The sequence below is a fragment of the Cnephaeus nilssonii genome (genome assembly GCF_951640355.1).
Source record: "Cnephaeus nilssonii genome assembly, chromosome: 7".
Lineage (NCBI taxonomy): Eukaryota > Metazoa > Chordata > Mammalia > Chiroptera > Vespertilionidae > Cnephaeus > Cnephaeus nilssonii.
Genome location: NC_137078.1, coordinates 80,729,031 through 80,756,467, shown reverse-complemented (window position 1 = coordinate 80,756,467; position 27,437 = coordinate 80,729,031). Strand labels below are relative to the sequence as shown.

The 27,437-nt window shown below is 40.9% G+C and overlaps 1 protein-coding gene across 1 annotated transcript; it reads right to left on the bottom strand.

Moving 5' to 3' along the window:
• Nucleotides 1-321: 321 nt before the first annotated feature.
• CLSPN (claspin) lies at nucleotides 322-27,385 on the bottom strand. The gene is made up of 25 exons (XM_079778116.1): nucleotides 27,239-27,385; nucleotides 22,683-22,791; nucleotides 21,699-22,153; nucleotides 20,567-20,728; nucleotides 19,881-19,958; nucleotides 19,493-19,565; nucleotides 18,466-18,574; nucleotides 17,711-18,288; nucleotides 14,723-14,914; nucleotides 12,711-12,934; nucleotides 11,621-11,799; nucleotides 11,455-11,507; nucleotides 10,741-10,940; nucleotides 10,264-10,418; nucleotides 9,459-9,685; nucleotides 8,795-8,906; nucleotides 7,394-7,469; nucleotides 7,069-7,172; nucleotides 4,894-5,058; nucleotides 4,666-4,787; nucleotides 3,995-4,122; nucleotides 3,557-3,662; nucleotides 2,926-3,008; nucleotides 2,520-2,681; nucleotides 322-2,225 (listed from the first exon to the last, which is right to left on the bottom strand). Exons 1-25 carry the CDS (start codon nucleotides 27,260-27,262, stop codon nucleotides 2,115-2,117), a joined length of 3,987 nt encoding a protein of 1,328 aa, XP_079634242.1. The 5' UTR covers nucleotides 27,263-27,385; the 3' UTR covers nucleotides 322-2,114.
• Nucleotides 27,386-27,437: the final 52 nt, after the last annotated feature.

Below are 27,437 nucleotides of genomic sequence, written 5' to 3'. Positions count from 1 at the left end.
GAGAGAGGGAAAGACAGAGAGAAACAATAATGTGAGAGAAACACATCGATTGGTTGCCTCCTGCATGGGCCCTGACCAGGGTCGGGATGGGGGAGGAGTCTGCAACTGATGTAATACGTACGTGCCGTTGACCAGAACTGAACCCAGGACCCTTCGATCCACAGGCCAGCGCTCTATCCACTGAGCCAAACAGGCTAGGGCAAGACAGTTACCATTTACGTAAACTCTCCTGACCTGCACACTGAATCCAAACCACTTGACAAGTAAATTTGATCCATTCACTGGAGTTGAGAAGCCAGTGAGGGGACAAGTGCAGCAGCCTCTCTCCAGACTCAGCGGGCTTCCGTCGGAGACAGCCTGAGAACGTGCTCTCAACATTAGACAGGCACTGACCTAAGGAGCATTCGATCTGGACAGGAAGGAAATCCTGCTCTCCAGGCACTGAGATTTATTGAAAAACTACATACATATTAAAACCTCTTTACATACATCTTCCTCATTACAAGATTACAAATATACAAACATGAAATCTGTCAAAGTCAGCATCTTGTGCATTAGAAACAACTAGAGAAAACCTATTCCCTAATTTCATCAATTAAACTGGTGTTCCCATCTGTCAATAAAAAATTGGCACAATTCATCCAACTTCCCACGTCCAACTCTGGATTGTGAAACCACATTATTCACAGGGAATGTTTTTCCTAAAGCAGCAGTGATGGTCAGTTCTGAGGGGGGCGGGGGGGGGGGGACGCGGAGAGGAATGCCTAAAATCTGAGTGCCTCATGGTAGTTTAGGGAAACTCAGGAGTGATGGCAATTATTATATCCTATATAATAAAGAGATAATATGCAAATTGACCCTCATGCGCTCGTGTCACAAGATGGCTGTCCCCACATTGTCACAAGATGGACACCCCCCACATCATCACAAGATGGCCAGCAGGGGAGGGCAGGTGGGGGCAACCAGGACTGCAGGGGAGGGCAGTTGGGGCGATTGAGCAGGCAGGGGAGGGCAGTTGGTGATGGGGCCAGCAGGGGAGCAGTTAGGTGTCAATCAGGCCGGAAGGGGCGCAGTTAGGGGCAATCTGGCAGGCAGGCAAGTGGTTAGGAGTCAGCTTATTGATTTGAGAGAGAGAGTTATCAGTTGCCTCCCACATGTACCCTGACCGGAGATTGAACCTGAAACCCAGGTAGGTGCTCTGACCGGTGATCAAACCCCTAACCTTCTGGTGCACAGGATGACCCTCCACACTGAGCCACACCAGCCAGGACTCTCTTAACAATATTTTGATTAAACTCCATGATGGTCTTCTCTCAAAATAGGTAATGAAGTATTAAATTGTCCTCTGGTTATACTTCTTTTTGTCATGATGAGAAAGGACGTCCTTGAACAAGTGTTTCAAATTGAGAATTTAGTCCCAGGAGAGAGCTCTCTGTCCCATGGGATATCTCATGTTGCATCTTCATTCTCATATACCAGAAAATTGGGGCCAATGTCTTTCTGACTTGGGTACCAGTGTGAGTCCATATGATAAAGGAAGCAAAGGTTTGATGGACACCTGGGGCTGTCTTAGGAAGAGGAAACAGGAAAATGGAAGGGGCAAGACTAATGGACAGCCCAGAGGTTCCTAGGTTCTCTAAGAAGTAGCTCTTTCACCGGGTCCTGGTCACCATGGTATAGATCTGAGGGGCGTGAAGGAGTCATGCTGGTACTGACAGTCACTGCTTTCTGTAAGTTTCTGTAATGCCACGCTTTACCCTCCTCCTCTTCCTCTACAGTCTAAGCCCTCCTTTCACAAAGAGGTATCAACCCAGGAAGCTGCTAGGATAAAATGTCAAATATTTAATGAAGGAACTAAGTCTTCACCCAAGTATCCCATGAGTCAATGTTGCCAACACTGAAGAATTAAGATTAGTGGCCAACCCAGGAAATAATGCTGGGACAGGAAAGAGATGTCCAGAGCCATGCCGTGGAAAGAACTGGAGTCTCTGTCGACAATCTTAATGCATCGATTCTGAAGGAAGGGAAGGCCCATCCATGTGAGCATCAATTCCAGCTTTCAATGCCAGAACTTCTCAAAGCAGTCTCAAAGTAGGCACTGGCACCCCATGGTGTCAGCTTTCCAAGTAGGTGAAGATGCTCTGCTTCGATCCTGAAGTGCTATCACCTGTTTTGAGGCGCTTAGGTGAAGGCGTTCTCATTATGGACGGGCCCTTTCTCCTCACCTGGAGAGCAGAGAGAGAGTCACGGCCAGCTCAAACCCTCATGCAGTGCTTACCTTCAATCAGCTCTCCAGCTAATTTAACTCAGAGTTAAATCATAAATGATTAACGACAGAAAAAACACACACAAATAGAAATGCAAATTTCAAAACTGATTACCCATTGTGGGTAGCAATCCCCTTGTACCTTACCGAGGAGTGCAAGATTAACACCGCAGCATAAGCCTTTATGCCGCAAATACATATTTTTTAAATTAAAAAATAAATAAATTCTGCTTTCAGTTCTCAAATTCCCTACCTGAGGCTTAGACGAGTCCTTTGCTGTCTCAGCCTTGACAGGAGAAAGGGTATGGAAGACAAAGTTTCTTGAATTTCGGGGAGCACTGGGGTTGAGGTCAGAGAGGGCAGCCAGTTTCTGAAGTACAGCTTTGGGCTGGTTTAGCAATGAGCCCGTCTTTGGCTGAGGAAAGAAGAGTCATCTGGTATCAAAATCCAAGTGCCAAAGAAAGAATGAGAAGTCGCTGTCCCCATGAGGGGACATATTCCGACCCCACTCGGCAGAAGAGAAATAGCAGGGTCCTTTGCCAGGTACTTCTATTTCCTGCAGCCGCCTCCCTCCCCCAAGGAGAGTATTCCCTTAGCTTGACCTGGGCCTTTATAACAATGCAGATCATGATGTCAGGCTAACAATGTCCCCAACCAACCTGGTGGGCACTTCCCGGTCTGATGGCTTCAAAAGGATTTCTGAGTAAAGGTGTTGATTCTTGTATAACCACGGTGCGATTGGCTGAAAAGAAAAAAATACAGACAGGCTTGTTCTGGGTAAAATTAGGCAGAATTACTTTTAAATTCTCTTTAACTAAACCAATAAACTAAAACCACAGGAACTCTGATTACTTTATAATGGTGACTGGAAACCATAGCAAGTGGCTACAAGAAGACAGCCAACCAAGCTGAACTTATTGACTAATCACTAACAGTAATAAGAAAAAACAGGAATGGTAAAAGTGTGGAGGATGTTTAAGAGCTTCAGCTCTGGAGTTAGATATATCTGGCTTCAAATTCCAGCTCAAACACTTAGGTATTTAATCCTGGGCAACTAAATAAAAAAATCAGAATTCATTCCTATGAACTATTTTAGAACATAAAGCAAAACCAGCTATCTACACTCATAAGTACAACATGCACAGCCCAATAGACAAAGATCTAAGAACACTGTCTCTCCCCACTTCTTTAAGACAATATGAGACACAGGCCCATGACTAAGCTACAACAGCCGCTGAAGGTTGGAGTCATCTCCAGGGGACTATACCCTGAGGAGGACCAGAAGCTCACCATTTTTCTGCAATGCTTTGGCTGTAACTTTCTTGGCCAGCATCATAAACTGACTGTCTTCTCCAATTTCTTCCTCTTCTTCAGGTACAATTTTCCCCTGCTGTGCCTTTAGATAAAAGTCGGCATTAACAGAAGTCCACAACTCGCCCCAAATAATTGGCATAGCCTGGATTGTGAAGCTAAGATACCTGGGATATCATTTGTTTTCCTTTTTTGCAATCTTTTCTTACTTTAGACCAAAAATATATATATATATATTTTGGACAAACAAAGAAATGCCCATGGTGAACCTTCTCTAAGCACAAAAGGAAATTCAAGGATTAAAAGGAACAGCAATATGCTGTCCAAGACTTTGAAACCATTGTGACAAGCTAGGTGACTAGGTCCTCTCCTCATACACGAGGGTCAAAAGAGGCGAATTTCTTGCCAACTTCCTACCTGGTCCCGAAGCCACTGCTCTCGTTGAATTCGCTCCTTCCTCCATCTGGCTTCTGTCTCATCAAGCTGTTCCTCGATCTGCTCATCATCAGAGTCTCTGTGGAACAAGTCCATCTGGGAAGCATCATCTAAAGCAAAGAGGTAAGGCTATCAGCACTCAGTAATTCCCATAGGAGAGGACACCTGGACAGACACAAATGAACTCTTAGCATTTACCATATACTGGCACAAACTCTTCCCATTCACTAATAGAAAATAATGGTTACAACCAGGTACTTCATAACAGCCTGCTACGGTTTTGATTTCCACTGTCATCTTAAACTGGACAAACATGCACATTACACCATCTGCTTTCTAACAACAACCAAGCCTGGCCAGCATGGCTCAGTGGTTGAGCATCAAACTATGAACCAGGAGGTGATGGCTCATATTACTGAGCTACCCGGCCAAGGCCTGCCTGCCTGCCTGCCTGCCTTATTTATTTATTTATGCATGCATGCATGCTTGATTCCCGGTCAGGGCACATGCCCGGTTGTAGCTCAATCCCCAGTGGGAGAGTACAGGAGACAGACAATCAATGATTATCTCTCATAATTGATGTTTTTATCTCTCCCTCTCCCTCCATCTCTGAAATCAATAAAAAAACACACAAAAGACAACTACCAAGATACCTATGTTTTTCCATCGAAATTTCCTCGTTCGTCCAGGACCATCACTGTGCAGATCCCCATCAGCAAGGTACCTCTCTTGGTATAAACGGAGCTGTCGCTTATCATCATCCAACATTGTTTTCCTACAACAGGAGAAGTATGGTGTTCAAATCGAGCACCACTATGTCTGGTTATAGGGCTGCCTTAAGACATATCCCATTACTCAGAAGGGCTTGTTGGGATACTGACATGTGTATTTTCTTTATTTGACTCTGTAGTTCCTCATCAGAAGGAAGTACTTCATCAATTACGTCCTCTTCATATTCATCAATCTCTTCCCCATCATACTCGTCTTCACTTCCCACATCACTCCCTGACACCTCGGCCTCATCCTCCAGGTATCTCTTCAATCTCCTGGAAAATAATTTTGAAGAATAGAGAATGCAACAATGAATACACACAGAATATGGAAGCAATGAGAAAACTAGAATATAGAACCACCTCAAATAATATTATGTTTAACTTTAAAGTAATACATTTTGATAATACTTAAAAGTCTATCATTTCATAATATTGTGTGCCAGTAACTGTGCTTTACAGACATCATTGCATTATCTCAGGAGGGGGTACTATTATTCCCTTTAATTTACAGTTGAAGGAACTGAGACTCAGAGAATAAACTATTTACCCAAGGTCACACAGCTAGGAGGTAGCAGAGCCTGGATTCAATCAGGTTGGTGACTTTAAAGCCAGAACTCTCAATCTCTTCTATATTTGAGACATACCTGCTAGAAGGTTCAAACTATCTTGTTTTTTAAGCTCACCAGCTTCAGGAGACACAATAGTACAGAAAGGAAATAGACTTGGATCTCTTACAGTCCACCAAGACCCCCAAGTTACAGGCATGATTGAGGCTCAAAGTTACATTTGTTGTTTCATTTATTTATGCATTCACTGGTTTAGTCTTTTATGTGCCCTGACCCAGGATTGAACCCGCAACTTTGGCATGGGGACGATGCTCTAACCAACTGAGCGACCTGGCCAGGGCCTTATTTATTTATTTAAGCTGAGTTTCTCTAAATCCTAGCATTTCTGCAGAATTCTTTTAGGGGCTACTAGCCACTAAGGTTCCCAATCTTTCCATCTACCCTCTTTGAGGAGTTCAACTTTTAGCTGTCATTCTGCAGTTAAATATGGTTTAAGATCCACTGTTTTAGAAAAAATCTATAGATGATCCAAAGCTGTATGAGGTAGTTAATTTGACAGGTAATAAATTAGAACCCAAAACTGATCTTGATAGAATGGAATGATGGGCTAAGAACAATAATATAAATCTAATAGGGATCAATATGATGTCCTATATGTGAATTCCAAAAGTCATCCACATAAAATATAATACTGAATACCTTTTGAAATGTTCTTTATAAAACTTATAACATCCTGGGAAATTGCTTATGGATAGGCTAAGTGGGAAAGAAAGCAAAGCTGTAAATATAAAAAATTGTACAGATTCCAACTATATCAAAATATATGCATAAAAAAGGTGATGGGGCAAAAACCACCCCATCACTTTCATAAAGATTCTGGATGGTGAACACGGACGACTTTTAATTTAATCTTTCCATATTCTTTTAAATATTCTAAAATAAATGGCTTACTTTCATGATCAGTACAACAAACTAGTATGAAGAAAACCTGGAATGACAGTAATTCACAGGGAAAAAGATCCAGGGAATCTAGTTGACTACTAGATCCTCAGAGTCTACTGTGACTCAGCTTTTATGACCTTTGGTTCCATTCTAAGGCAGTGATGGGCAACCTTTTGAGCTTGGTGTGTCAAACTTCGCCAAAAAAATGAGCATAACTCGGGTAGTGTGTCACTTTGAGGAAAAAACTAACTCCAAGACTCTAGTCGCAAATGTTTCATCCTCAGGAGCAGCAAATGTTTCATCCTCGGCATGCGGCCACGTGTCATCAGAAATGGCTACGCGTGTCAGTGCTGACACACATGTCATAGGTTCGCCATCACTGTTCTAAGGCAAGCATGTCAAACTCGTGGCCCTTTGGCCCCTGCTAGCCTTTGAGTTTGTCATGCTTGTTTTAAGGAGTATGCTATGCATCCAGAACAAGAAATATGGCCCGACACACTTGAAGGTAAAGAGAATATCCAGTATGTGAGGAGTATGGAAACAATGTCATGTGGGAAACAGCTGAAAGACCTAGTATACCTCCTTAAGTACAGAAATCACTTAAGGAAGACATGACCATCTTTGAATACTCAAGAGCTAACATGTGAATGGATTTTATGCTAACCACAAAAAGCAAAAACAGAACCAGCAAATTTAGATAAATATGTGGCAAGCTTCTAGTACAATTCAACCTTCAGAACCTTCTAGCAACTGAAGGAATGAATATAACACCTACATTTGCCTTTTCAACTTCTCGGATTGCCTCAGGAGCTCTTCTTCATCGTCATCCTCGTGGTCGTCCAGGGCCTCATGTTCATTACCAGAGTCACTGTGTTCATCCTGCAAAATCATATGGGATCACACCACCCAAGGCCAGGCAGAGTAAAATGTGTCCTCAACTAAAACAGGGTTTACGAACTTCTGCCCAAACATCTTATTCTACGAAATTGCTTCTGAAAGATGCCGAGCTAGAATTTTTAAGAACTCAGACTAGGAAAGAAACCCATATAGCAGCACTATATGAGGTGCAGTTATGATTACTTTGCTCCCTTCAAACTCACCTCATCACTACTGAACTCATTATCATTTGGGACAAGCCGAAAGTCTCCAAATTCCTCCTCTTCACCTTCTTCTTCCCTAAAATGCAAATCCACAAATCAGTAAGTTGTTGAAAGCAAACTAGAAGAATTTAAGAATTGAAAATATTTTAAGACAAAATATCTTCAAGAAACAGGAAACAAGATATTTTGCCTTTAATTAAAAAAAAAATTGTGATATAACACATAACAAATTTACCACCTTAATCTTTTTTCAACATTTTTTATGTTTTTCTTTAAATTGATTTTATAGAGGAAGGGAGAGGGGAAAAAGAGAAACATCAATGATGAGAGAGAATCATCGATCGGATGCCTCCTGGGGACCGAGCCTGCAATCCAGGCATGTGCCCTGATCAGGAATTGAACAGAGACCTCTGAGACACACCAGCCGGGCCCATTTTTAAGTGTACAGTTCACTAGTGTTAAGTGCATTCACATTGTTGTGAGCTAACTTTCAGAACCCTTTTCATCTTGCAAAACTAAAACTCTATATCCTTTACACAACTCCTCATTCTTCCCTCCCCCTACCCCCTGGCAATCATCTTCTACTTTCTGTCTCTATGAATTTGACTATTCTAAGTGCCTCAAATAAGTGGAATCATATAGTATTTGTATTTTTGTGATTGGCTTATTTCACTTAGCATAACATCCTTACAGTTCATCTAGGTTGTAGCATTTATCAGAATTTCCTTCCTTTTTAAGGCTGAATAATATTCTACTGTGTATGTATATAACATACACACAACACATTTTGTATCCATTTGGGTTGTTTTCACCTTTTGACTATTAAAAATGATGCTGCTATAAACATGGGTACAAATATCTGAGTCCCTGTTTTCACTTCTTTTGTATATAAACCCAAAAGTGGAAATGCTGAATCATATTCTATTTCAAAAATTTTTTTTTTAGGAACTGCCATTGTTTTCCATAGCAGCTTCTGTTTACACTCCTACCAACAGAGCACAAAGATTCCAATTTCTCCATATCCTCACCAATAGTTGTTATTTTCTGGAGGTGTGTGTGTGTGTGTGTGTGTGTGTGTGTGTGTGTGTTTAATAGTAGCCATTCTAATGGGCGTGAGGTAGTATCTTACCGTGATTTTGACTTGCATTTCCCTAATTATTAGTAGTTTTGAGCACTTTCATGTGCTTATTTTTACCTCCCTCCCCCCCCATTCTCCACCAACTAAATAAAAGCATTATAGTTTCCTTACACACAAATATAAGACTCAGATTCACTGCAGTGCTCTCAAACAAGATAAGAAGCCCCCATGATGGTCGGCTGTTGCTAAATCCAGAGAATCTGACCCCAGAATTTATCAGAAGACCAGGCCTTCCCAAGTTCCCACCAATCACTGAGACTCACCTGTCTGTTGGGAAAGAGCCTGAACAAAGAGCAAGTGCTTCTTCCATTGGATCATCCATGCTGCTCTCTTTCTCCTGTTTATTTAACTCTGATGGAGCCAGAGCGGAGTCATCTACATCACAACAAAGAAAAAGATCTGTCACCAAGGAATGACAGCTTTATCCTCTTTTCCCAGCCATCTGAGACATGCCAGCTCAATACAGTTCTAAAGTACGCTTGCCAAAAAAACCTCACCAGCTATTCATTCATTCAACAAATCCTTATTTAGTGCTTACCATGTGCCAGGCACCAGGGATACAATAGTGAACAAAACAAAGATCCCAACTTCCACAGAGCTTACATTTTAGCAGGGGTGTCAGGGGGAAGAGAAGGTGTGCAGGTAAGAACAACAAATTAACATTTATATTAAATTTACTACACACCAGACACTTTTCTAAGCTTTGCACAAATATTAAGAGCAATCTTAAGACAACACTTTACCACCCTAAGAAAGTAAGGGCTCTAAATGTCAGGGAGCTAAGCTGTGAATTCAACCTACATAAAAGAATCCATCGCACTCTGTTTTCTGCAAACTTTTCACCCAAGAGTAAGGGGCTTCTTTTCAAGGATACTGGTTTAAGGTAGTTGGCTGTGGCAAGCCTGATGCACTTTGTTGGATATTTACCCTGAGAGGCGAATTTTCCTGAACAAAGATTCAGAAGTTCCTCCATGTTCTCTTTCTTGTCACTCTTCCCGGGAAGAGCCTTCTCCGCCTGAGAAGTGAATTTTCCAGTGCACAAATCCAGCAGCTCATCCATGTTAGCATCCATGGCATTCTCATCCATATTGGCCAAAGGCAATCGAGGTTTCAAAGCTTGGTACTGATTCCTGTGGTTTCTAACATTTAAGAACCTACAAGCACAATGAAGAGTGTAAGAAATGCTCTAGGGAGAAAAACAAAGTAGTGGGAGAAAAAGCCAACTCGTCTCCAATACCGAAGTTAGAAGCTGAATCCCAAACCAGAAGACAAAAGATTCAACCTTCAGCTTTGTGATAGTCTAAAGAGGGGAAAGTTTTACGAAAGAATAAATGCTATTCAGAAGGTAAAGGGCAAAGGGATAACTTTGGCTTCAGATGATGCTAGAGTAGGGCTTGGTGTTATGGCCATGTAATGCACCACAGGCCTGTCAATTTTCAATCCCACCCAACAATCATAACATAATAGGATGGACACATGAAATTCTGATGCCTTTACAAGAGCTATGCCTTTCAAATGAGGCAGAGATTGAAGGATGCCAGCAAGGGCTATTTACATTCCACTTTCTGGAGAGACTTTGTTCAAGCTTGCAGAATGTAATACGAATGGTCTGTGCATCTTCTCTTTCTCAGACGAGAAAGCACAGATGGAGTGACAGAAGCTCACTTTATTTTTAAACAAAATTAAGCAGTGCCCAGCGCCTTCCCACCCACAAAAACATAAAACTACCAACCCATCTGCATCCAACAGTTGGCTCTGCGTGTCATCTTCTAAAGAGAACTGGAAATCTCCTGCTCCTAGGAAAAGTGTCTTAGGCTCTGGGGAGGCGTTATATAGATCCTGGGAATCCTCTATGGGAAGTGAAGGCTCAGACAGCTTTTCTGAACTCTGGCACCAAAATAAAACCAAACAAAAACATAACATTTTACAAATATCATTCACTGTCATGACAACAACAGAAGTTGCTATTTGCAATATTTAATCTGTTCTCAGGCAACTGCAATTGAGGAGGACAATGAATAGCCAAGAGAAGCATAAAGAAAAATATCTCCAAGAAAGTAAGAACACTGGATGAAGCTTGTTTTTAATACACCGGGTGGATTTTTAAACTGAACACACATAATGGGGTAGGAGTTGGTTGGCTCAGATACATTTTCCTTAGCATGGTGGGAAGCAAAAGCGGGAGATCAGAAAACCATTACCATCTTACCTTAGAAGCTGAGCTGATCAAACTGGCTCGAAATAGCCCAGGGGAAGGAGATCTAAATCCTGCTGCTAAAGGGGTAAAACTAGTCCCAAGGCCTGTTTGTCTGTTGCAAGGCTGATAGGATGGAATTGTGGAGCCAATCAATTCAAAGCTGCTATTGTGGCTGCTCTCCTTTGTTAGCAATGAGCATGAATCCTCTTCATCTAAAGAAAGAGAAGTCATTTTTAGGTGTGTGATTCTGGAAATAGAGTGGGTTTGTTTAGGAAAAAGAATTGAGGAGGAAACTGTCAGGTAACATTCACAGGCAAGTCTCTCAAATATGTTCCCAAACATTAAGTTAATCTAGGCTTATCACTCTGAGCTAAGTAACACCTGAAAGTTCCGTCTGTCACCCTACCTAATGCCTATGATCAGTCTCTCCATTATCCATTCACTTACACATCTCCCTCTGAACTACATGGAAATGTCTCATGGTTCACACAATCAATACACTTAACTACAGACCTATTAGATGTCCATGGTCAACTATAAAGAAACTGCATATAAGTTTTAAAAAACCAGACCAAAAAAAAAAATTCTAATTCATAAACTGCTTTCATTGCCACATGTAAGACTGGGAAAATTCCATTAGGGTTCAAAAAATGGAACCTTATGGAATCAGTCGTTAAGTATCAAAAATGAAAGATCAAACAGATCTGTGAAAGAGTCACTACTTACCCAGTTTGCTAGGCCTTTTGCTTGAGTTTTCATCTGTTTCTGATTTTTCTTCACTAGGAAAGTAATTACAAAACAAGAAAGTAAACTGTTTGAGTATCTGTTCCTGCTTCTTACTAGAGGGGCAAATCCAAGGGAATCTTATCTTTCCTTAGAAAGAATTACTTACTCCATCTTGGAAGAGTTGTCTTTAAATAGGAGAACGGTGGAATCTGATGAGAGAGGCTTAAGAACAGACGGAAGGCCAACTGACTTGCCAATTTCACTACTGTCATCATTGTTTTCTTTGTCCATTTCTTTCTCATCTTTGGTTTCCACTTCTTCATTACCGAGAAGGAATTCTGCTGTCTTTATCAATCACACCACCCCAAAACAAAATAATACACGTCAAAAAAATTTTAAAGCAAACACACTGTTGGCCTGAAATATGGCTGCTTGGTCACATCTTATATCTGAAAAGGTAAACCTGAAAGAAATTGGGTCCCACCATTATCAATAATATAATTCTCCCTTACACTTTTAGAGTTCTTTTATACTTATTTTACCTTTTACCCTCCCAAAATTGCTTTAAAATTATGAAAGAAAACTGGAATTAACATTTTATTGAGGCAATGAGAGGTTAAATGATTAGCCTGAGATTGCAGGATGACTACTGACCTAAAACCAACTACAGACTGTGACATGCTACCCAGTTCAGCCATTGCTTTCTTCTTTCTCTCCCCAGGCTAACTACTAACCAGCTCTTTCAAGTGATTCCAGTGTTCAAACAAGGAAGCTTTTCATTTTTCTAATACATAAAATCGTGTCATCATCTATGTTCCCTCAGCGGCGGGTGAGAGACCCTACAAATACCCTCCTCAAACAAGAATGCAATTAACACAGGAAGGTCTCGGCCTGCCTAAGAAGAATTGATTCCAGGCCTCAGCTTGGCCAAGGTTAAAACTGCTTTTTATTCTGAACAAAGAAACCTAAATAAACAACAAAGATAAAAGTCCTTATTCACTCAAAGCCATTTCATACCAGCATTGTGTTACATAATATAAACTAACACAAGCCATGGCTCTGAGAACTGTAGGTATTCAATGGTGCCAACTAAACTGAATGCACTAAGACTGAGGTACACATGAGCTAGCTGCATTCATGTCTGCCCCCAAAATCTCTTATACAATTGAACATGCTTATTATAATCCTTCAAATCAGATTCTTTTTTTCCCTTATTCATCATGACCAAGTAACAAAATTACATAATTGCCAGAAACCTCGTGACTGCCTTCTTCCTCCTCTTCCTCTAACTTATCCTCTTCCTCCCCTTCTCCATCTTCCTCAGACTCATCCGTCATTTCTTCCTCCTCCTCCTCCTCCTCTTCTTCAAATCCATCTTCATTATCTAATTTAAACAACGCCTGGCGCTTCTGGCGCTCCTCTAACCTTCGGAGTTTCATTGCTTCTTGCAGTTTAGCTTTCAGCACCTGAAGCTTTTCACCTGAACAGAAATATGAAGGCATGCGTTAGACATAATGACTGACTCCACACATCAATAATGGAAGTGTGCGTTTTAGGCAACTCCAGGAGTGTTCTAGTCACATCCCAAAAGGGCAGAGATCTTAGTACTCTAGGCTTTTGTTACTTTAACAAATGGGGATTATTATGAAGTCAAGTGTAAAAGAGAACTTCCAGAATTATGTTCTACACTCTGGGATAATATACTATGCAGAGATCATAAATTTGTTATTAAAAGGGGGAAAAAAGGGAGGAGGAGTGGGACTTCAATAGTCTCTGGCTCAGAAGCCATGAAAGAAAACATTGATAAATTGATCTATTTTGAAGAAAAAGAGAAACAATTCAAGAGTAAAATGGGTATAGGATATGGACTGGGAGTTCACAGAAAGTGAATATATTGTTAATAAATAAGTTAAAAATAATGTTTAACCTCACTTCTAATTAAAGAGCTACAAATCAAAATAAAGAGATACCATTTTTTATATATTTAGCAAAACTTAGGTTTGATAATATGAGTTAACAGGAGGAAACAGAAACTTTTATATTATTCAGAGTATAAATTGGGACAACTATTTTGAAGAACAATGAAATGATATACATCAAAATTTGATTTCAATGTAAGAAATTTTGCATCCAGATATAGCAACATATATCTCATACTAGGAAGTACCTTATATGAAATACCAAAAACTGGAACACATAATATGTCCATTAATAGGAGTATGGTTAAACAAATCATGTTATACTCATACAATGAAATTTTATGCAGCTGTTAAAAAAAAAAACAACCCTCAAAAGCAACAAAATGTGTATCTGAACTCAGGGGTTAGGGGGTCTGGATTAGGCTACTGGTTCTAGTACTTGAGAAGGTTGTGTAAATGCTTTGTATATAATTTCCTCATATATAAAATAAGGATACTAATACTATTTTCTGTAAAGCACCTAGAGCAATGCCTGGCACAGAATAAATATTCAATTTCTGTCAATCTCTGTCTCTCTGTCTCTCTCACTCTCACACACACACACACACACACACACACACACACACACACACACAACAATGGTATATACATATGAATTTTCCTAGGACAAACAAAAAATTGTTAACAGTTGCCTTTGGGAAGACTAATACTAATTTTTCATTTATATTTTTTTCTCGGTGTTTTAAATTTTTTCTATGTGACACATTACTCATATTTTCAAAGTGGGAGTGGGAACAACAGACCTGTCCCTAACACACTGAAAACAAAAAAGCAGATTACAAAGCAGAATGAATGGTGTTATCACATTATTGTTTTTTTAAAACAAACATGTAACTAGAGTTTAAAAGGATAGATACACAGAAAACTGTAGAACTTTTGTTTATTATTTTCATGCATTTTCTACAATAGATATTTCGTTTTCTTAAAATAAGATAAAGGCTATTTTAAGGAATAAAGTCATCTTACCCAGGACCTCTAGGCAATGCTACACATGAATCATGCTAGAGGTACTGCTGTCCACTTTCCCAAGTCTCCAAGAAAAAAGATTCTATCACTTTTTAAAAAATGTATTGATTTTCAACAGATATAGAAAGAGAAATATCAATTTGTTGTTTGACTGATTCTTGTATGTGCCCTAACTGGGGACTGGACCCACAACCTTGGGGTTTGGGGATGAACCAACTGAGCTCCTCGGCCAGGGCCTGTAACTTTTCACTACCGTCTCTTCAGTGGCATAAAGACTGATCAGAGTACAAGGCACAAAGAAAAAAAAAGGTCAACTCAAATACCTGGTTTTGTGTGGCTTACTCCATCCAGCTTCTCAGCTGCCAAAGTCACAGGTACCACATCGGCCTTCAGCTCTTGCTTACCATCAGTGCCCACCTCTTTCACGACGATGCTCACATTTACCTTCTGAGCAGCCCTGGGTGTGGCTGCGGGATTAGCATGCTTCCAGAAACGCTGCTTCAAGGCTTCCAGTTCTAAACCCAAGTGCCAACCAGTATGTCAGTTTGCCATGCTCAAACTCTTTCCTTTATGATTTCAGTTAGAAATTATAAGCTAAGTTTTTTAAGAAACATAGTTGTAAGAAAAAAACACACAATGCAGAAACACCAAACATCCTTTGCTACTAACACCACTGTGAATTCATATAACTTAACCCAAACTAATGGACTGCTGCAATTCTTCTTTAACATACTTAAAAGTCATTTAGGGTAGAAATTTACAAATGAAGTTTCTAAATATGTGCAATTCTTTTTTTTAAAGTACAAACTGATCGGAAAAATGCCATCATTCTTGATTATTCAAGGGCTCCTTTTAAAAAATTCCCTATTTGGAACATTTCACTATTTATTGAAAATCTTACTAAAAATGGGCAAGGTCAATTAAAAAACAGAAAAAAGAAAATGACAATCCAATCAGTGATGTAACTCAGCAGCAGGACTGGAAAAGTTTTTTGGTGAAACTGTTATGCTAGCTTAGACAATACAATCAGAAAGGAAATTCTCCTTAAGGCTGCCCCTGAACCACACCCAACTTGTATACAAAACAATTAATAAAGAATCAACACAGTAGGTACTCAAAATTAAGTTTCTTCCCTTTGCTGTCTCTCAGTCCAGGACTGCTTAGGTAACTTCTGGTTCCATACAACAAAATTTAGCAGTGTCTAGTATACCAAGTACTCAAAAAATGTTTGTTTTTGCCCTGGCCAGTTTTCTCAGTGGTTAGAGTGTCAGCCTGAGAACCGAAGGGTCTCAGGTTCAATTCCCAGCCAAGGGCAAATACCTCAATTGCAGGTTCCATAGCTCCAGTTGTGGCACGTGCAGGAGGCAACCAATCAATGTATCTCTCACATCGATGTTTCTCTCTCCCTCTCCACTCTCCCTCCCTTCCACTCTCTCTAGAAATCAATGGAAAAAATAACCTCCAGTGAATATTAAAAAAAACACCAAAAACGTTTGTTCTCTCTCTTAGTCTGGAACTGTTTAGATAATTTCTAGTCCAACAGAACAAAACTTTCACCATGACATCCTGGTTCATAGGTTGACCCTCAACCACTGAACCACACCGGCTAGGCTGTTACACAACTCTTCCCTCCCACCTTCTGTTCTGGTCAAACTGACTTACACAACTTCTCAATATGTACCATTCTTCCTGTTCCTTCCAAGAATGTCCTCTCCACTTCCACAAAGCCCATCTATTCAATTAACAAAGACTCATTGAGCATATTTTACACACCAAATACTGTGGATAACATAGTACCTGCCAACCATAAACTGTTTAGTGAATATTGATGTATTAACTTCACTAGTAACACTAGTAAAAGTAGCAGCCACTAGTTGAGTGCTTCTTTATGCTATCTAATTGTATTCATGATTTTAACAAATCCTCTCGGTAGCCTTGTGAAACAAGAGTGCTATTTTTTCAATTTCTGTTTTTAAAAGATGGCTTAGAGAGGCCAAAGAGCATACTCAAGGTTAAACAGTAAGTAACATAGTCTAGATTCAAACTCTGGTCTAGATATAAAGCCTAAGCTATTAATTGTCATGCTACACTGCTTTAATGCAAAGGCAACACCCAATTCTACCTGAGTCAGGAAGTTTACCTAAAGTGGTAATAATACTTGAGTTCTCTTTGAAAGATCATGCATTCATTCAATAAATATGAATGCCTACTATGTGTCATCCCCTGTGGAAGCACTGAGTATAGAGTAGGGAACAAGTCAGAAGAGCCTACTCAAAGTAGGGGAAGGCAATGAACAAGAAATGGCATCCACCTATTCTTCAAGCCTTTTTTAACCACCTATTGGAAGAAACTTATCCCTCCTCTGAATTCCAAAAGCACTTTATTTTATTTTTAATTTATTGTTATTATGTTTTTATTGATTTTTTTAGAGAGAGAAAAAAACACTGATGTGAGAGAGAGCTGGCTTCCTATACATACCCAAACTGGGGATCAAACCTACAACCTACTTATGTGCCCTGACCGAGAATCGAACTCGAAACCTTGGTTGGATGACGCTCCAACCAACTGAGTTACCCAGCCAGGGCCCAAGGCACTTTATTCTAAAAGTTTCTTTCAGCAAAGAAAGAAATTTTAATCTTTTTCCCCTTTTCTCCACATTATTTAATTTTTTCCATAAACAGTGTAGAACAGATGTCAGATTTCCCTTGGTATGCTCTATAGCATCTTGCATGTAGTGGATAGTTTAGTATTTGCTGAATAGAGTAAAATAAAAAAAAAGAAGAAGCAAAGAAATTCAGTTTTGCAATTTCCTGAACCAAAATATTTTTCTTTAATTGTAAAAAACTGAATAGTAATGCTTTTATGAATGTCATATCATAACACAATAGTAATGTATCTCTTTTATATATGAACAGGCTTCAATTTTAAACAAGGTTTAGAATATTCTGATACACTGCCAAATCTATCTAAATGGGATTCTACCCTATCTAGTACAGGCATACCTCAGAGATATTGCGAGTTCGTTTCCAGAACACCACAATAAAGCTAGTATTACAATAAAGCAAGTCATAATCATTTTGCTGTGGAGGGTCCTGCCTTCAATTTGTAAAAAAAAAAATTTAAAAAAATGCAGTATCTGTGAAGTGCAATAGGTGAAGCACAATAAAACAGGATGTGCCTGCACATCTGTAGAATAAGATCATGTGTGGTTATTGGCTTCTCCTGGGTTCCCTGTCCTCCAAGGTGGCATGTAATTGAATGCTGCCTGAATAAATCACTCTGGAGAGGCCCCCCACAACTCAAAGGATTACCTCTGTTGGGTTCAGGTTCTTCAAGTACCACAAAGGAATCTTCATCAGCACCCAGCCGAGGTTTAACGAAAACATCCACTCCCAGTTGCTTAAGTCTATCCAGTGTGAATCTCCTCACTTTCTCAGGTGGCACGACTGCCGCTGATTTGGTTTGCTGCCTGGGCTCTTCCACCTTCTCATCTGCTTCTTCTGTTTTCTGCAGGCCTTCTCCCTCCAGGGCATCAGGTTCAAGTGCCACACGCCCTGCAGTCTGAGACCCGTCACTGACCTTGTTCCCAAGGAAGCTGGATTCCTGCTGTGCCACTGAGCTGTCCCCAGGAGAAGGTCTAGTATCCCTCTGCTCCTGTTTCTCCTGAATTTCTGGCTCTTCACTTACCATCAGATCTTTACTGCAAGACTCATCTGATCTAGTAGTCATCTGGAGTTCCTTTGAAACTGCAGGGAGTGCATTAGCTTCCATTTCATATCCTGCACCTGTTGTTGGCTCAGAATCTTTGCTATGATGGTCACTGCTCATCTCAGTTGTGTTTGCAGGGTCTGTGATTTCTTTGTGATGGCTTGACTGATACTTAGATGACCTAGGGAAGGGGAAATAAGCTGGAGTTGAAAGTTATCCTAAATGGGAAACATTCTCATCATTTAGCACAGAATGAACCAGTTAAATCGGTATGAAGGGTGTAAAGAATCTGAACTTTTTGTTTGCTACAAAATGGAATGTTTATGAAAATTATAATCACAGGAAAGAGGGTTCTTACTTTAGTAGGGCCATGGCATTTCCCTGACAAGTGGGCCGGGGTTTACGTTTGTAGAAATCATGAATGGTTTTATTCTCAGGCATATGATACGGAAGATTAAGTGCAGACTCTACAAAATGGAACAAAACAAGCAAATCTATATACTGTATATTCTGAAATGTCGCTTTATATTCAGTTAACTAAACAGTAAGCCAAAGCCATCACCAGAAATAGAAAACAATCCTGGCTTTAATAAAGACAGGATTTTAGTACAAAAGAAATCCCTGAAGACCAGTGGCTTTTAAAAAAATACTTTATTTTTTTATTGTTGACAGTATTACAGATGTCCTCCAACAACCCCCTCCTTAGCTTTCCTCTTCCTAGCCCCTGCCCCAGCCCAGGCCTTCACCACACTATTGTCTGTGTCCATTGGTTATGCATATAAGTTCTTTGGTTAATCTCTTCCCATCTCCTCCCCTCTACGGGGAACACCCCCTAACCCCCCGCCCACCAAGATAGACCAGTGCTTTTAAACTAGTTGTGAAATCAAACTGGTCCAGGAAGTTCTTAAAAAATACAGATTCTTGGACCCCATTTCAAGCCTATTGAATCAGACTTTCTCTGGAGGCTAAGAATTTACATATTTGTCAAGTTCCCAAAGGGATCCTGATGCAGCTGGTCCATAGAAAACCATGAAAAACAAAAAAACCTCCTGGGAGCATTTAAGATCTTCCTTTCCAGCATGTCATCAATTTGGCTCAAATGAACTGAAATAAACTCATAAAACTTGTAAAAAAAAAAAAGAACAAAAACAAAAAAGACTTTCCTCCTTACCACGACTATAGTTCTGAAAATTTTCTGTTTGTAGTAATGTCCCAGGGGCTTCAGAACAATAGCCATCCACCACACCAAGATCCATTCTAAACTTGATATTACAACCCAATTCATATTAGGAGGAGTGTTAAACAAGCAAAAATCCCCATCTAAATTGAGCTTACAAAGAAATACTGTGATTTGCCTCAAAGTTTACTGTACTGATTTGGATTACCTCGAATAAGGCGCTGAGTCTCACTGTGTAGTTTTTTTAATGCTTCCTTACTTAACTTGGCTGCCTTCCTTTCCTTAAAGAAAACAAAAAGTGAGAGTACATTAATGCTACATATAGACATTCAGAAAGAGAGTTTGCTCTTTCCAAGAAAAGAGGACGAAGAGGTAATAGTAAGCACAAATAAGCTCAATACAATATTAACCCAAGGAGTTCATTCATTTGCAAGTCACAAAGAATTAATTCAATCCAATCCATATTTGTGTCCCTCCCATGTACAGAGCATTATCTTGGGTACCAGGAAAACATGATAAAATATTATCCCTGAGAAATTCAGTCTCCTGGGGAAAGAGACCACATGACAACTATACAGTATGGGACTCTACCTCACCTTCCTCATGGTGCCTTTTGATAACTCACTTTCTTCTTCATATGAAGAAATGCCACTCTCCAAAGATAGTTGCTTTTTCTAAAAGAGATGACAAGTTAAATAACATGGCCAAAAATGAACCTGAAATAAGCTTACTCAAAGATTGCTTTTATGCTCCAACATACATCATGCTACATTAGTAATATGCCAATAATTATCAAATAGAAAATTTTAAACACAGCACACTATAATGCCTAGAAAACAAATTAGATGTCTCAAATGGAGTTTGGGCTCTTGTTTCTTATACCTGTGTTACATCTTCCCCTAAGGAGAGACAATGACTCCCAGGCACCTAAAGATAATCTTAGGAAAAACAATTATGCTCCCAATCACTCAGGATAACAATGCTTTTGACTGATACGTTTCCTTTATACCCTTCCTGAAACCCTATTGGTTCGTTTCTTAGAGGCCACACAGTTATAAAATTTACATCTCTGCCCCCTTATTTCTCTGCTTCTTACACAACATAAAGTATCTTATTCCCCCCTCCCCTCAACATTTCTATGAGGGCAATCAAAATACTAGTTTCTAAACAAGTTAGTATGTCTATCACTTTAAAAAAAATTAAGGTTCCAAAAGTAAGTCAGAAAATAATGCAAAACTTAGAAGTAATAGGGTAGCTCCTACTGCAATAATCTTTTACTTGCCTTGTGTTTTTTTACTTTATTTTTCACAGCTGCCCTTATGGATTCTAGCGACTCTTCATCTTCCAATGCAGAGTTATTCTCCTCCTCCAACCCAGTTTCAAAAAGATCTTCATCCACAAGAAGACAGCCACTATCAGTAAATGGCTGTTTCACATCTTCTTCCTGGATAATGCATAAAGAAAAAGCAAAACCCAATCATTTCAGAATCCAATTTCACAACACAAGGCTATCTGGATCAGGCCAGAAAAAGCCCATGTTTCACCAACAGACAAATACATGGCATTCTAGAACATCCTCACTGGTTCCTAACACATAGTCATCCCTTGAAGTCCAGGCTGTGATTTTATGCAAACTGTCCAAAACTAACTTACAAAATAGTAAGTATTTTTGAAGTCAATTCAATACTTATTAAGCAATTAGTCTATAAAACTTGAGGATGGTGTTTTCTAGTTAGCAAGCAAGATTTCTGACTGATAAACGCATGAAAAATCCTTTTTTGAAAATTAACTTTCAGAGATCAGAAACCCATATATTTGGAAGTGTCCTTCATGTATATGAAATGGAAAATGACACCAAGTTTTAAATCACATACCTCATTACTCACAATGCAAAAACAATAAATTCAAAGCTATATTCTGAATGCAGAAAAACCTCAAGAACTAAAAACAATCCTTTCCAAAATGTTAATCTGCATTAGAAATAGCAAATTGTTCTTTAAAATGTACCTAATTTGCATGGCCGGTGTGGCTCAGTGGTTGAGCATTGACCCATGAACCAGGGGATCACGGTTCAATTCCCAGTCAGGGTACATACTCAGGTTGCAGGCTAGATCCTCAGTGGGGGGTGTGCGGGAGGCAGGCAATCAATGATTCTCTCTTAACGTTGATGTTTCTATACATATATTTTTATTGATTTCAGAGAGAGGAAGGGAGAGGAGAGAGAAACAACAACAATGGAAGAGAATCATTGATTGGCTGCCTCTTGCACACCCCCTACTGGGGATCGAGCCCACAACCCAGGCATGTGCCCTTGACTGGAATCGAACCTGGGACCCTTCAGTCCGCAGGCCGACACTCAATCCACTGAGCCAAACCAGTTAGGGCAATAAAAATATATATTTTTAAAAATGTACCTCATTTTTTGTTTCCTTCTTTTTTAGCTGCCTAATTTTTTCCATTTTTCTCTCCTCTTTCTCCAGTCTTCTCTTTGATTTTACTTTTGCTTTCCCTTCAGTTCCTTCTTTATCACGTACGGGTTTTTTGGAAATCTTTCTACTAGCTGTCAAGTCCACAGAGTTTTCAGATTGACGACCCAGCTCTAAGGAAGATGTCACTTGGGTTTCAAGATTTTCCTGGTACAAAGACTCTTCCTCCTCCATGTCACTTTCATCACTGTCTGCCAGAGTTTTGTACATCCTTCTGGCTTTCCCATTTTTTCCGGCATATAAGTTCTCTTTATTTTCCTCTTCGACAATATCATAGCTAGCTTTCTCTGGAGAGGCATCTGGTTCTTCTCTTTCAGAATCACTGTCGTGTAGCACCTTCCTGCTTTTCAATTTCTTACTCACAAATATCTCTTCATCAGAATCTGAAGGAAACAAAATTTTTTTAGCAGTCTGCTGTCATTTGGCCTTTCTCCTAGTTCTACTAAACCTATCCAATCATCCAAAAATATATCCAATTATCCAAGTGATATATCACCTTGTAAAATTATGTAACTACCACTAAGAACTGACTGTAGCAAAGCAAACCTAAAAGTACATTTGGAAAATATTTTCACTAGAAAAATGTCTCACTGAAAAATGTAACTACTGTATATATCTTTACAACAGGAAAAGTTGTTCTAATCATCCTGGAAGGTGTTACAAATTCTTTTATTATGGGATGAATGCATTCAACCAGGCAATGTGGTAGCTTCTTAACATTTTATATATTAAGTAATATAACAGAAATTATTATTCTCAAAAGGTTACAACACAACTATTATGCTTTCATAATAAAAAGTTATAAAATTGGGCATTAATAACCTAATAAATCAAGAGAATAAAATTAATCAAACCCACTTACAACCCAAGCCCCCACATTATATTTCTAAATATAAAAGTACTATTACAAACCTCCTTCACTCAAGGGTCCAATTGTTTCACAGCTTCCCTGTCCACTGTCGAAAGGACTATCTGCTTCTTCTTGTGAAATCAGTTTTAAATCATTGATTTCTAGGTGGACCTAAAATAATGAGAATATATTTTGCATTAACCAGCAGGTACAAAAAGCTCTAAGTACTTTATGATACACATAGCATTATGGGATCATCAGGCTGAAATAAGGAGAAAAAAAACACAATAATTCAAGGGTTCAATGAAGAGATGACAACCCTAGCCAGTTTGGCAAAGTGGATAGAATGCTGGTGTGTGCATTGAAGGGCCTCAGGTTCAATTCCGGTCAAGGGCATGTACCTGGGTTGCAGGCTAGATCCCGCCCTGGTCGGACATGTGCAGGAGGCAACCAATGGATATCTCTCTCATATTGGTATTTCTCTCTCTGTGTCTCTCCCCTCCCTTCCACTCTCTCTAAAAATCAATGGAAAAAATATCTTCAGGTAAGGATTAACAAAAAAAAAAAAGAGAGAGAGAGAGAGATGACATTAAGAATTACCGGACATGCCCTAGCTGGTTTGGCACAGTGGGTAGAGTGTCGGCCTGTGAATTTGAAGGATCCCGGGTCCAATTCTGGTCAAGGGCACATGCCCAGGTTGCAGGCTCGAATCCCCAGTAGGGGGCGTGCAGGAGGCAGCCGATCAATGATTCTCTCTCATCATTGATGTTTCTATCTCTCCTTCTCTCTTCCTCTCTGAAATCAATAAAAAAAATATTTTTTAAAAAATAATTACTGGGCCCTAACCGGTTTGGCTTAGTGGATAAAGCATCAGCCTGCGGACTGAAGGGTCCTAGGTTCGATTTCAGTCAAGGGCATGTACCTTGGTTGCAGGCACATCCCCAGTAGGGGGTGTGCAGGAGGCAGCTGATTGATGTTCCTCTCTCACTGATGATTCTAACTCTCTATCCCTCTCCCTTCCTCTCTGTAAAAAATCAATAAAATATATTTAAAAAAAAAAAAAGAATTACTGGACCCAAATCCAAAAGAAAAATCATTGTTCACCTTTAAAGGATTCTATAGACCCAAATCTTTTTTTTAATCCTCATCCAAGGATATGTTTGTTTGCTTTTTATTTTAGAGAAGAAGAGAGGGAGAGAAACACGGATGTGAAAAACATCAATTGGTTGCCTCTCATACACGCCCCAACTGGGGATCAAACCTGCAACCTAGGTATAATAATATGCTCTGACTAGGAACTGAACCCATGACCTTTCAGTGTATGGAACAATACTCCAATCAACTGAACCACACCATCCAGGGCAAAACCAACTCTTTATATTGAATACAGTAGATCCCCCTTATCAACAGTTTCACTTTTCCATAATTTGTTACCCATGGTCAAATGAGGTCAGAAAACATTAAATGGAAAATTCCAGAAATAAACAATTCATAAGTTTTAAATTGCATTCCATTCTGAGTAGCATGATGGAATCTCGCACCATCCCACTTTGTCCCACTCAGGACATGAATCATCCCTTTGTCCAGTGTATCTGTGCTGTATATACAATCCACCTTTTGCTAGTAGACACTCAGTAGCCACCTCAGTTATCAGATCTACTGTCATGGTACCACAGTACTTGTGTTCAAATAACCCTTATCCTATATAATAAAGAGGTAATATGCAAATTGACCCTCGTGCCCTCACAAAGATGGCCGCCCCACGTCATCACAAGATGGCTGCCACAAGATGGCCACCCCAAGTTGTCACAAGATGGCCGCCCCCCACATTGTCACAAGATGGTTGGCAGGGGAGGGCAGTTGGGGGTGATCAGGCCTGCAGGGGAGGGCAGTTGGGGGGGACCGGGCCTGCAGGGGAGGGCAGTTGGGGGCAATTGGGCCGGCAGGGGAGCAGTTAGGTGTCAATCAGGCTGGCAGGGGAGTGGTTAGGGGCAATCAGGCAGGCAGGCAGGCAAGTCGTTAGGAGCCAGCAGTCCCAGATTGTGAGAGGAATGTCCGACTGTCGGCAGTCGGACATCCCCCAAGGGGTCCCAGATTGGAGAGGGGAAAGGGTGCAGGCTGGGCTGAGGGACACCCCCACCCCGTGCATGAATTTCATGCACCGGGTCTCTAGTTTACTTAATAATATCACCAGACTAGTGATGCTGGCAATTCAGATATGCCAAAGAGGAGCCATAAAGTGCTTTCTTTAAGGGGGAGTGCAGGAGGCAGCTGATCAATGATACTCTCCCCCTTTCTCTCTGAAATCAATAAAAATTTTTTTTTTTTTAAAAAAAGAGAGATGCAATCCAGGTGTGGGACTCGTTATAAGGCAAACTATGTGGTTTCTTTTTTATTTTCATTTAATTTATTGGCGTGACATCTATAATAATAAAAGCATAATATGCTAATTAGACCGGACAGCCAAACAACCTTCTGGACATCCTTGTGAATGAAGCTGCGGTGGTGGGTGCTGAGGCAGAGGCGGTTAAGGGCGATCAGGCAGGCAGGCAGAGTGGTTAGGGGCGATCAGGCAGGCAGGCAGAGTGGTTAGGGGCGATCAGGCAGGCAGGCAAATGGTTAGGGGTGATCAGGCAGGCAGGCAAGTGGTTAGGGGTGATCAGGCAGGCAGGCAGGCAGGCAGGCAGAGTGGTTAGCTGTGGATCAGGCCTAAACCGGCAGTCGGACATCCCTCTCGCAATCTGGGACCACTGGCTCCTAACCACTGGCCTGCCTGCCTGCCTGCCTGATCCTGGATTGCGAGAGGGTGCAGGCCAGGCTGAGGGAACCCCCCCATGCACGAATTTCATGCACCGGGCCTCTAGTTAATAAAATCATATAGGTTTCAAGTATACAATTCTATAAAATATCATCTGTATATTGTATTGCATGTTCACTACCCAAAGTCAAGCCTGCTTCCTTCACCATTTATCCCCGCTTTGCCCTCTTTTACCAGCGCCCCCCTACCCTATGTGATTTCTTTAACAATAATTTGAAGAAAACGAGAGGGAGGGGGACCTATAAAGAGTTAAGGTATATACATACACTTACATATCAACAATTGCAATTGCAGACTTTCTTTGGATCCTAATTCAGAGAGCATATGTGTGTGTGTGTGAAGGAAATCTGAACAGATTAGATATTCAAGCAAAAAGTCTAAGTGTTTTACGTGTTGTAATAATATTGTGGTTATCTTTTTTGGAAAGGCTCTACGTCTTAGAGATGTATAATGAAATATTTGTGGATGAAATAATGTCTAAAATTTGCTTCTAAATAATCCAGTAGGGAGGAAATGGGTGGGGATATAAGTGAAATAAGATTGGCATGATTTTTACGTTTGAAAATTTCTAAACAAAACTACTTTAAAAGTTACAAGTAAAAAATAATATATAAGGAGAGGTGTTTGGGTGACTTGGACAGTTAGTGACCAAGTCGCCCTAGATGCCAGGTCTCCAACCTCCTTGGCGTTCTTAGGGCTCTGAATCAACTTAATAAGGGGGACAATATTAATATCTGTCATGCAATAGGGCACGAGGCCTCACGTTAATGCTTCTCCAACAACTATTAAATTGATTTCAATGCTTGGTACAATTACTAAATAGCTAAAGAGAACATGCACTGAATAATCACCAAGCAGAATCATGTATTTGCTGGTGGTCCTTCCAACAATACAAAACAGTTAAGTCTATTCACTCTGTGGATCCGAAAACTACATATAGGTAGCCACACAACTCAATACAAGATATTGTTCATCATTTTATTCTAGGCAGTTTGCGGCAGTATCCGCAAGGGTGAGGTGAATGACGCTGAGTAGTGCAAGTTCAGGGTCAGATATTGTCTTTATTTAAAAGTTTGTTATTTTCTTCAATATCAAGTCATGGGATTTTCTTTTTGGTATTAACTTTTTTTTTTAATGTTGCTTTAAAATATCATCTTGATTACTGAGTTTTTTGGCGTCTCCTTACATTTTGCTCCCAAGGTGAGTATAGTATCTCACCCTAGTCCCGCCCCGGAAAAGAACACAGGACTGTAAACAGTAGTTCCTAAGCCCAATTCCGCCGGCGACCCGCGAGTCACCCTCCCGGAGGCCCCGAGCCGAGGACAGCCCCTTCCAGATGACCGCAAAGGCCCCTTCCAGGCGCAATTACGAACTCCCGCCGTCCGTTTACAGAGCCCTGCCCCGCATCCCAGCGGCCCGGTTCGGCTCGGGCCTTCCTCTTTCCGGACGCGGTAAGAGGAAAAGCACCCACGGCAGGAAACGCGCCAAAGGGGAGGGGAGGCGGGACAGACTGAGGAGGAGCTGGGCGGCCGGCTGCGCGCGCCACAAAGACCCGAAGCAACACGGCCTACTGGACGGAGGCGCGGAAACCCCGACGCGGGGACTGGACCGCGAGATGGTGGGGCCGGGGGTGGGGGTGTTTTCCCTCAGGGACTGCGAGGCCGAGCCGCCCGGTGCACGCTGGGAACTGTAGTTTTCTCCCAGCCTCCGCGACCCATTCCACCGCACTCGCCCCCCGCCCCCCGTACCCCTTCAGCGCCGACCTCCGCAACCGCGATGGAGACATTTGCATGAACTCACCTCGGAAGGCACTTCGCCCGTCATGACTTCGGCCTCTCCAGCGCTTTGCTCGGGACGAAACTGGTCCCCGGCTCCCTCAGCCGCGGCGCAGCTGCTCCCGCCGGATTCAACCCGGCAGCGACTTGGGAGCTTTCGCGCCTACCCGGCGTGGAGGTACCGCCCTTGACGATTTGCACCAATCCAGAGGCGGCTTTCTACG